Here is a 12,187-nt window from a genome sequence, read left to right on the forward strand (position 1 = left end):
TAGACTTTCCGTGAGTTTGATAGTGAAGGCAATGGAATTGTGCAGCCAGAGGATTTGAGATCTGTCTTGTTCAGATTCGCCATTCCAATCACCCCAAAAGAATTTGAAAAGCTTTGGGCAAGGTAAGGTGGCTCTAAATATTAGTTCTTCAGCAACAACATATGTATTTAACCTGACACAGGAATCTTATCGAGGACAGTGAATTACAATTGTTTACTTTCTAAGGGAGACTTATTTTATTATGTTGATATCAGCTCATCATGATGCCGTGTTCCAAAATACAGCCTTTTATCACACTAAGATCACTAACAAAATAAGGTAAATGCCTAATCAGTTCTCAATGAAGTCAGTGAGTCTAACTTCTATTGGGTTTAATGGTATTGCCTGCCCCCTTTAATTTGAGCTACCCTTTCATCTCTGATGATGACTTGGATTGCAAGTGAAGTAATTTGGTTTTCTGCTAGGACCTTATTTATATACACAGATGCCCACCAGTTCTTCCTAGTTGGCAGTCAGTTGCAGGGAGGCTTAGGACTGGAACAGCAGGAGTGTTTCAGGTCAGACTGGAGGTGCATTGGCAGAGCTCTTTGAAGGAAGCTTGTCTGTACTATAGGTGTGTCTGAAGTCAATGCTATCAGCTGCTTCTTTTCATGAGATTAAATTCACTCAAAAATTTTCAGCTGAAATAAAAATGATTCACTGGAAAGAAATATGATATGTAGCAAACACATAACAAGGAAAAGTAAGATTGTTTCATGCTGTGTAAAAATTGTGAGTAATACCATGATACATTTTTATAGACAAGTAATTTGTTGTGAAGGAGGGAAAAACACTAGCCCTATTTCAGCTGAGAGTAGTAGTGCTGTAAATTGTGTCTGAAACAGAAGAATGTCAGATGCATGTGACATTGTATAAAATCCACCTTCATTATAAGTCTTTAAAAACTCAGACTCTCTATGGTATAAGGCTCAGGTGTATGGTGTCTTGGTTTCAAACTGCATTAACTATATGGTTTATTTCCTAGCACTGATTCATCTCTGAACTATTTTCTACTTCATTACATTTTACTTTCTATTCTTATTCCTTATGGATGTCATGCCACACTACAATATGTCCCTTCCATTCAGTCATCTGCTGCATAACTTCATTCCCAGCCACCACGCATTTATAGGATATAAAATCTTTTATTTACCTTCTGTGACTGTATGTAGAATAAAGGAATTGGAATAACAACTAAGCCTAAATTAGGCTTTTCCCTGCATGGGTGCACTCGAGAAAGAAGGGGTTGCACGGAGCACACTTACAGCAAGGTCTCTATCTAAAAAGGCATAAACAGTTTTAATACAGTGAGGCCCAGATTTTTTAAGAGTGGCTTAACATTTAGGGCCTGATTTTTAGAAGTGTCACAACTCCTATTGAAATCAGTGGTCAGCACCTCTTGAAAGTCAGCCGTTCTGTATCTCAAGTCAGGCACCTAAAAATAAGGCACTATGAGGTAGATAATATTTCAGTCAACTTTCTCCTTAGGGTAGAATTTTCAAAAGTGCCTAAGGGTTCCTACACTGGAAAAAAAGCCCTGCAGCAGTCAGTCTCTGAGCCAGGGTCAACCGACTCATGCTCATGGGGCTCGCGCTACAGGGCTAAAAATAGCAGTGTAAACATTCTCACCTCTTGGGCTGGAGCCTGGGTTCTGAGACACACCCCACTTTCTGGATTTCACAGCTCAGTGGGATTGTCTGCACTGCCATTTTCAGTCCTGTAGTGTAAGCCAGAGGCAGTTGACCCAGGCTCTGAGACTCACTGTTGTAGGAGATTTTTTGCAGTGTGTAGATGTACCCCAAGTCCCATTGAAAGTCACTCTTACACGCTTTTGGCATGTCATCTATAAGGGCTGAAAATCAATGAGACTTTAGCGGCTAAGTGACTTAGGCATTTTGAAAAATTTATGGTAATGCCTTGCAGTGATGAATATATGAATATTTCATTTTAAAAGAATATTTCTTTTAAAAGGTATGATACAGTTGCAAAAGGCTACCTTACTCATCAAGAATTTCTACAGAAATTGGGGTTAGAGTTTGCACCCGCTCACACTGGACTAAGCAGACATATTGTGGAAGACAATTATGCAAGTTTGATGGAGCATTACAGTAATCAGCAAAAGAAGCATTTGGAGATGGAAGAGCAGCAGAAACAGCAAACTAAAGCCCTACATGTCAGTGAGATTAAAAAGCAGATCAAGTAAGTTATTTATCAGTGAAGTGAATAACTTTCATGCTGTGTTTATCGTTACTGTGGTAAAAAGTAATGCTAAGCATACATATATGTATTTACAAACCTTCTCTGAAGATAAATCCTACTAGATACTGGGCCAAATTTATACCCAGTGTAACTCAATTGATTTCAGTGGGGATAAGTTTGACTCATTGAGTTGTTTGAGGCAATTCTAAAATATTCTCCCTGGAAGTATGTCATTCATTTTGTAGAGTTTATGGCCCCAATCCTGGGCTGTGTCAGAACTACTATTGACATAAACTGGGGGAGAAGAGCAAAGGTAGCTTTAAACCAAGCCTCCTTTGCAGTTCTCTGATCATAGAAGTGACTGGGAGTAGGCCTGTCCCAGTAAAAATTAGAGCAGCCTCAGGGCAGATTTAATGTACACCCAGCTGTTTCTGACCCAAAGGGGCATTTCTGGTACCTGGGATCAGTGGGGCATGAGGACACCTTAGTCACAAACCCTTTCTGATTACCATGCCCAGTGCATGGAGGTGGGTGGAAAGCATAAGAGCTGCTATGCTACTGGGAATCCTCCACCCCTGGCAATTTTAAAATCAAGATTAGATGTTTTCCTAGAAGATCTGCTCTAGCAATTATTCTAGGGATGTTCTATGGCCTGTGTTACACAGGAGGATGATCACACTCATCCTTTCTGGCCTTGGAATCTATACATTTGTTAAAGTAAAATTATGGCAGGGTTGTGTCTCTGGAGCAGCCACACAAAACTGCCCTAGCAGAGTCCAAAATCTGGTCCTATATAAGAGAAGCAAACAACAAACATCTTGTCTCTAAACTGGTGGAGTCCCCACGTAATTTCAAACAAACTCTACGTCCTCAGAGATAAGACATCTGTCCTGGGAGATCTGGCTGACAAACAAAAAGGTAAAGTAAATGAATGCCATCTTCCCTGGTTTGACTGCTCAGAGGATTCCCTTACTGCCAACTAAGTCTTTCTTTTCCTCTGGGCTGCTGCTCCTAAGGCTCTGGACACACTGCAGCTTACATCGGTATAAGTTATGTCGCTCAGGGGTGTAAATAAGCCACCCTCCGAACGACATAAGTTACATTGACCTCAGCACCGGTCTGGACAGTGCTACGTTGGCGGGAGAGTTACCGCTGCTTGCAGGGGCTGAGGTAATTAAGTGATGGGAGAGTTCTCTCCTGTCGGCTTCGAGCATCTGCACTAGTTGTGCTACAGCGGTGCGGCTGCATCAGTGCACTGTGCTGCTGCAAGCTCTTTAGCGTAGCCATAGCCTAAGCTTCCTTTAGTGCCACCAAAGTCTTCTCCGGACTCCTTCTCTCAGGACAAGTCCATCTCAGGTTTTAGCTCTCTCTACTGGAGGAGGCTATTCCCACCTCCCTTGGACTCAGAGGAGACTCTAATGATCCCTATTTGCCCCAGTGAGTCTGAAGTAATTAACCTGCAGCTCCCTGTAGAGTTCCAGTACCGTTAACAGAGTGAGGCAACAGGAGAATCCTGTTGCCCTCTTACAGTTCCAGAAGGTTATTGATTGCCTTGGCTAATTGGATCACAGCAGCCCCCATGGTAGATTTGCCCACTCCAAATTAATTCCTGACTGACCGATAGCAGTCAGGCGTTGCAAGCTTGCACAGGGCTATCGCCACTCACTTCTCAACTGTCAGGGCAGATCTCATCTTCGTATTCCTGCCCTTCAGGGTGGGACTCACAAAGTTTCATGAAAGTGGCCTTACGCATGTGAAAGTTTTGCAGCCACTGGGAATCATCCCATACTACAACAGTATGCGGTCCCACCAATCTGTGCTTGTTTGCTGTGCCCAGAATCGGTGTTCCACTGTATCAACCTGCCCCAATGCCGCCATGATATCCCAGTTACCACATCCCGTACTTTCAGGAACATCTGTGTCCGTGTCCATGTCTTCCCCACAATCTTCCTCGTGCTGATGGCTCCTAGCTAAGTTCTGCACATACTGCAGGATAATGCACGACATATTTACAGTGTTCATGAAAGCAGTGTGCAGCTGACCGGGCTCCATGCTTGCCATGCTATGGCGTCTGCACGGGTAACCCAGGAAAAAAGGCGTGAAACGATTGTTTGCCGTTGCTTTCAAGGAGGGAGTGAGGGGAGACTGACAACATGTATCCAAACCCAGCTGCGACAATGTTTTTGCCTCATCAGGCATTGGGAGCTTAACCCAGAATTCCAAAGGGCAGCGGGGACTGTGAGATAGCTACCCAGAGTGCACCACCCTGTGAGTTGATGCTAGCCACGGTATTGAGGACACACTCTGCCGACCTAATGCGCTTAGTGAGGACACACATGATCAACTGTATAAAATTGCTTACTAAAGATCGGCTTCTATAAAATCAACCTAATTTCGTAGTGTAGACATGCCCTTAGAGTCCACTCCCCTTGTCCTTTGACTCTTTAATTATTCATACACAATGGAAGAGCTTCAACAGGAGAGACTGAGGGCTATATCCTATAGCCTTGTGGTTAGTGCTTAAATCCTTTCTCTTTTTAGGCAGAGGGTGGATTGGACCTGGGTCTCCCACATCCTGCATGAATGCTCTAACCACCGAGATCAAAGTTGTAAGGTGGGGACCACTTCATCATCAAGCCAGATTTTCTGATCTGGCAGGTAGCCTCTGAGCACACCTATTTGTTTGGGCCCACAGGTGCTCCTCTGGTTATCTCATCTATTTCTCCCCAGTTCATGGATTGCTGTGGAGCTTAGGCAGGAGATAGGCATCCAGATGCCTAGCGTGAGGCAACAGTATGCACGTCTAGAGGCAGAAACATAGGCTCCTGGGGAACCGTTACTGCAAACTTTTAGGTGCTGAGCAAGTTTAGCTGTCCATTGGGTCAGGCAGCAGCCAAACGCCAGTTTTGGGGGTTGCAGTGGTGCCTAAATCTGGAGTTTTGGCAGCTAAATATCTTTGTGGATCTGGGTCCAGATGCTTCAGAGGAAGATGTTAGTGGCCCCTCCCTCATTAGATTTTATCCCAGTCTCTAATAGTTAGAGATTGGCTTAAGACCTGAAGCATGAGGTGTAATATCCCTTCTACAATTTTTGTTATTAATTATTATAACTCTGGATATTCTTGATACCCATATAAATGTCCAATCGCTTTTTGAATCTTGTTATGTTCTTGGCCTCAGTGACTCCCTATGTGCAATGAGTTCCACAGTTCAATCACAAGCAGTGTGAAAAAGTATTTCCTTTTGTCAGCCTTGAATTTCACACCTGTTAATTTAATTGACTATGACCTTATTCGCTGTCTCTTTCCTTGCCCACTTCCTGACTGCCAGGAGTTATCCTCCAGTAGCAATTCCAGTCTGTTTGCTCTGCACACCCACTGGTCCTTCACATTCAGTTTGCTCTTTCTGAAAGCAAGCAGTGCAAGAGGAGTTGAACCCAGACCCTTGGACTCCTCAAGTTTTACATAGGAAGGCTGTAAGTGTCTTTTGAGCCAGAGGTTGGAGTCATGGCTTTAAGAATTAAGTCCATTGTGTGCATAGACACAATGGAAGGCAGTTATCCAGCAGAACCACCAATGTTTCCCTTCATGAGAGGGTCATGAGCAGCAGAGCTGGGTACCATGCCCATTCCACCATGTTGGTCAGCATAAAGATGTTTGAAGATGGAGGGAGGCCAGATCCAATGGCTACAGGATTTAGTGGTTCCAGTGGCTACAAAATCCAACACAGATGGTATACAATGGTCCTGGCCCTTACTTCACTCCCTGGGAGTTGGGAAATGCATTCCTTCCATCTGTCCAAGTCTGGCTCAGGCTAGTTTACACAGCCCATTTACTCTGGCTTTCCTCAAGTGTTGTGAATTTCACCCTAAATTCTTTGTAGCAGTTTTATGCCCTGTGATTAGACACAGTAAAACTGTGACTCTGAGCATCTTAACATTCAAAATATAAGGCTGGATATATAATTTTTTTTGGTTTTGTTTTAACTCACAGGAACAAATACCCCAAATTAGAAACAGACATTGAGCAGCAGCTCTCCAGCTCTTCAAGAGAAATACAAAACATTTGCAAGACAAGATTATTTTTTGGCAGCATAGCTGAATCCATAGTTTAAATCCTCATTTACTCAGTGCACATATTTACTGCTGCAAGTGGAATAATTACTGCTTGGAAACCATTACTCAGTCCAAGAAATGATGAATGCCTCAATTTTCTAAAAATATGAATCTCAAAAGCTGTTTTGATTTTACGTCTTCCTTTACTTTCATTTTGAAGGTTTAAGTGGAAGATAATAGTGGTGATGAAGAGCTATCATTTAGCAGCATGGGTCGGAATGTAACATACCCCTGTGAAGGATTCTAAAATAATGCTGCTGCTGTGATAGATTAAGGGTCTTATGGTGCCTTTAAAGTATAGCCTTTCCTTGTGGGCAGTGTGGAGCCGCACTGTCTCATGGGGAGGGATTCCTCACTGAGCACCCTGGTGCTTTTGAGGGTGTGTAGGCCATATTAGCAGGTGGCAACAGCCTAAAGGATTCTCTGATGCACCTGTCTTGCTTTGAAGACCAGTATGGAGAAGTAGACCATGCCCCCACCTCCTTCATCCAGTCTGCAGTTGTGGCTGGCCCTTAAGAAGTGTCAAGCAAGAGGGGAACGGCTCCTTGTGCTCTCGTTCCATGCATCTGTGTAAGAGCCCATCACTTTCTGACCCTACATGCCTGATCCGTGTTTCATAATCTACATCTGGTCATAATTCTCATTTATTTTAAACCTTGCATTAATCTTTAGTGACTCCTCCAGCCAGTTGAGTTGCAGTGATAGGTTGTGGAGGCAGCAGTAAAGTATGGACAGGTTGGTGTTAAACTAAGAGTAAAGGGAAAGCAAGGGGTGATGCCTGGGGCTCCAAAAGGTATTCAAAAGATCCCCAACTTCTCTGGGATAAAAATGACAAAATAAATGGGGGCTGGAGAAAAGAGTCTTGGGTCTGAATTAATTAATCTGTGAAGAAACAGATGATATTTTAAATACCTGATAGGAGCTCTAATGGATTCATCCAAAGCCCATTGAAATCACTGGGAGTTTTTCCATTGACTTCCGTCAGTTTTCGATCTGGCCCTCAAATAGTATAGTTCTTGCTCTGATATAATAATTTCAATTAAACAGCAAGACTTTCTGTTCTTGTTAAAGTTTTTTCAGCCCAATATTGCAGAGGGTAATTTGTTGGAAGTCAATTGTCATAACAGCTATATTAAACATTGTATATCTTCTTTAGGGCCAAGTTTTCAAAGAGTGATCTAGATTTTGTATCTTTAATTTTGAATGGTCAAAAGCAGGTAGTTAAACCTTCTAACTAATTGATTTACAAATCCAAATGTCATTTGTACACATATATCTGGGTGGCTTATCTCTGCAATTGCTTGAGAAAATTTCAAAGTGGTTTTGGAAAATTAGACATCCTAATAATTTTTGTTTCACTCTTTGGACAAATGATACCAAGTTAACAAATGCAAGTAAACCGAGATTCTTGCTCTGCCTTTTATTTTTGTATATTTGTATTTATCTTTTTCTAATATTTAACAGGAGAACTAAAACAAACATCTGCTCTCTTTCAGGGATAAATTTAGGGACTACTTCCAAGACTTCAACAAGGCCTTTTATAAACTGGATAAAAATAAAGATGGCTATATAACAGTAGATGACCTATGTAGGATGCTGCAAGAATTCAATTATTATCTTGATGATGAACAGTTCAACAATCTTCTAAACAGGTTTTTATGATTGTGTCATAGGTCTCTCTCTTGTCCCAAGCCAATAAAGGACTTAAATATGCGCTTCACTTTGAGAAAATAAGTAGTCTTATTAAAACCTATGCAATTACACACATGCTTAAAGGTGCCCATGTGCTGAAGCGCTATGCTTGATCAGGGTTGGTTCTGAGGATAAGTAAGATGGAAATTGCTTTTTAGATAAAATTAAAAACAGATTAATTTATTCTGTCTTCCTCATAACATTAGTGTTGTAACAACTTAAATGCTTTTGAAATCAAGCTGATTATTTGAGGAAATTAAGCAGATCTGAAAATAGGTCAGTTTTTTAGTGTATGTTAAAATTTGTATTTAAATTATTAGTTTTATTTAATTAAACAAAAAAGAATGCGGGGGTTGGGGGACCCCTGCAAAAGCAGAAATTGAATCATATCAGGCTAAAAAGTATTAATTTTCAAATGCTACTGCTATGCAAAGGCATACATTCTGTGTTGTGTCTTAATATCATCAAGTAATATCAAGAAATAGAATCTCTTTTATAAGGTCTATAGAACACAAAGGACCTAATCTAGTAGAAAATATCCATAGCTTTCTGCACTTCACAAGCCCCAGAAGTGACATCCCTATGTGGCACTGCTTTATGTTCTCATAACACTGTTAGACCAGACTCTTTAAAAAGAAATTACAAAATCTTTTCTCAGTTCACCTTTTGTTGAGTGATCAACTTTTTATGAATGGAAACCCTAATAAGAATCTTCTGCTTGTTTCTTCTTCAAAGACCTCTTGATGATAAACACCTCCATTCATTGTAATTTTGTGCAGATTGTTCCTTTCTAGATCCAAAATAGACTTTTCTAAATAATACAGAGTAGATTAGCATTTGCATTTGGTTTTACTACTAAAATTTTAATACCAACTTGGCAATTTATTTCTCTGCTGAAATGGTGTTGATTATTTCCTTTTCCACGGTGTCTCCAGTATTGGAGCCAGCTTGACATTGGTAATCTGTGGGAGTGCTGTGCAGCTGCAAGACACAAAATCAGGACTCTTGAATGTATTTTTCTTAGTAACAGATATTGGGTCTATGGTTAATTTCTGTTCCAGTCTCTTTTCATAAAGCTTCCTTTTTGTTTAACTGGCTCTCCTCATTAATTAGACATTCTAGTAAGTGGATATTCTGGTGATTGGTGGCATAGGCAGTGGTCCTCAGTGATTTACTGTGAAAAAAGATGACAAAAGTACATTACAGTAATTCACTTTCACATACGGAATATAAGATTTGCCATGCTGGGTCAGACCATAGGGCAATCCACTCTGGCACTGGCAAGTTCTTGATGCTTCAGAGCACATTTTAGCATCATATCCTTAGCCAAGTGTGCAATGCGGAATGCAGGACAGAAAAAGTCCTCCCTGGCCCCTGTGGTATGAGATTTGCTTACCTCTATCAAAGCATGCATTCAGTGTCTACAAATGTGATTACTGGTCATAAAATTATCTTGGCCTATTAAAACTCCATGTACAGTCTCTGAGCCAGATCCTGATCTCAATTACCCCAGTGTAAATCTGGAATAATTCCAATGGAGCCAATGGATTGCACCAGGTTAAATTATCAGAGTCTCTCTGACTGACTTTTGATGGTAATTCCATAAGCTGACTGCACTGAATTTCCACTGGGGTAGCTGTGAGCAGAATCTGCCCTTTGATGCTATGGTTTACTGTGGTAATGAATTCCACAGGTTGACCACACAAGTCTGAAGTCTTTTCTCTGATTGTTTTAAATCTACTTGACATCATTTAATTAAATGTTCTTGTCTGATGGGGCAGTGGAATAAATAAATAAATAATAATTAATAATTAATTTCAGTCCTCCCCCCTCCGACTCTTCTACTTCCTGTACTAACAACCCTTATTTTTGCAGTTTCTCTCCGTATGTAAATCATGACTTAATTCTCATCTTATGTGGTGAAACATCCTTGAGTAAAAATGAATTTGGTTTTGTAACAAAGTCCTCTGCAAAAAAACCTCAAAATCGTATGTTAGAACTCCTTTTTCCCCAGGCTGATATTTGACGCAAAAATGTATTCACTGTTTATACCTGGAGCTATCTACATTTAGATGTGCAGCTCACTGAATTTCTTATATGATGAAGTACAAAACTCCATAGTCTCTGTGATCTACCAGATATTACACTTGGCAAGCAGATATTTAAAAGGTCTGAGAGGAGATTTGAGAGACTTCAGGCCAGACTCTCCAGTGTAACCTGACAATGAAAGCTTAGCAGCAAATTCCCCTTGTGGAGGGGAACTCTTCACTGGTTGGAGATGGCATCTGCTGGGTCAGACATACCACCCTTCAACTCAGTGGATGCGCCAAGGGAGGAAGGGCATGTATCAGAGGCATAGTGAAGGGGAACGTCATTACATGAGTCCTCCACATCCCCCAGACACCTTATGCTCATGGCTTAGGTTAGAGCAGCCATTATGTTGCTCTCATGGATACCAAAGCCAGGCTGGTGCAGGATCAGGAGCTGTACAATTGTTCCCTGATAGCCTGCCACCCTGTGCCCAGTGGAGCTCAAATGCAGGGGACAGTCGAGCCCTTCAATTATAAACTCAAGAAAAGCTTTGTATGGAAATTGATTTTGTTTCCTACCATGTGATGAATAGAAGGCAGTTTATCCACTGGTTATAGCAGGAGACCTGGAGTCAGAACTCTGGGTTCCATCTGCAGCTGGCACACTGTGATTTTGGGGAAGTCACTTAGGATATGTCTACACTGCAGCTGGCAGCAAGCTAGCATACTAAAAGCAGCAGTGTGGACTTTGCGGCTTGGGAAGTGGTTCAGGCTCTCAAGCCCACCTGACCCCCTTTGTCCGAGTTTGGGTGGCTATCCTGAGTCTTTGCTAGCGGCTCAGTGCCCACAGTGCTATCTTTAGCGCCCCAGCTTGAGCTGAGCTAGCACAAGTCTGTGTACCTAGACTGGGAGGCTCCCTCCCACCGGCAGTGTAGACATACCTTAGGCTTTGATTTTCAGAGATGCTGAGCAGCCACAACTCTCACGGAAGCCCATAGGAACTTCAGGGACTCAGCACTTTTAAAAGTCAGTCCAGTAATCTCTCTTTGCCTCAGTTTCCTTATCTGTAATAGCAAAACTTCCTTGGATATTGTGAGATTCATGTTATACTTTAACAGCTCTTTTAGATCCTGGAATGAAAGGCACTATGCAAAGTGCAAAATTGGGGCAGGGACTATCTTTTTTGGTCTGGGTTCATATAGCACGTACCACAATGGGGTCCTGACCCATACCTGGGTCTCCTAGGCACTACCACAAGACAAATAATAATTATTATTTAGTAGCAATTGTAGTAGCAGATATACTTTTTTTTACAAAATGTTGATATACTATTCTGCTTTTTCTCTTAGCTTAGGAATCAGTATTCATGACAGCAAGCTCTCTTATTTTGATTTCCTGAGAGCGATTGATGATGGCAGAGCATCTAAATACCAGCAGAGACAAAAGCATGCTGCACCACCTGCAAGCTTTGCAATGCTCAGCTTAGAAAAGACCCTAATTAAGATAAAAGAAATAGTTACATCTTCTTATGATTTGTTATACAAGGTAGGTTACATGTGGACATAACATTTCATTTCATTTCTTTATGCCTGGCTGGGGCTAGCCTAGCTGTCTAGAAGCATTTCTGCTGCTAAATAGGGTTCCCCAATGCCAGGCCAGCAAGAGCAGGGATAAGTATAAAAGTAGCATGGTCGGCCCCCACCAGAGAAAGCACTTTGTAGCATCAACCTGTGGTGGTTACATGACATAGCAGTGACAAGTCACTGCAGCGTATGGCCGTGTGAGAATAGAAGTTGGTGAGTAAAAGGGGAAAACAGGATCTTAGAGCCCCCACCAAATTAATTAGGTGCATGTAAATTGTGTGTTAGACATCTTTGGAGCAAAACTCTTCCAAATAACTGGGAGGAGAGTGCATAGTGCATGGTTTCCCCAAGTTGTGAGTTATTACATATAGGGAATATACGATGCTGTGGTGGAGCATTTTGGTTTTACCAGCGTGAGTTGAGATGGGCCATGCTACACTTGAGTTACGCAGGTCATCCCAGGGAGGCAGGGTTGAACACTTGACAAAGAATCCAGAGGAGTTCTGTTGACAGCTCTGCTCTTGACTCTCT

General features: G+C 41.7%; 1 protein-coding gene across 1 annotated transcript in view; it reads left to right on the top strand.

Moving 5' to 3' along the window:
- Positions 1-12,187, top strand: part of EFCAB6 (EF-hand calcium binding domain 6) — a 150,887-nt gene that overhangs the window by 104,280 nt on the left and 34,420 nt on the right. The window contains exons 21-24 of the mRNA XM_084636519.1: positions 4-122; positions 2,011-2,238; positions 7,848-8,003; positions 11,423-11,618. Of these exons, the coding sequence (XP_084492645.1) occupies positions 4-122; positions 2,011-2,238; positions 7,848-8,003; positions 11,423-11,618 (699 nt within the window). The remainder of the gene's footprint in view (positions 1-3; positions 123-2,010; positions 2,239-7,847; positions 8,004-11,422; positions 11,619-12,187) is intronic.

Source organism: Lepidochelys olivacea (assembly GCF_965140295.1).
Source record: "Lepidochelys olivacea isolate rLepOli2 genome assembly, chromosome: 1".
NCBI classification, from domain to species: domain Eukaryota; kingdom Metazoa; phylum Chordata; order Testudines; family Cheloniidae; genus Lepidochelys; species Lepidochelys olivacea.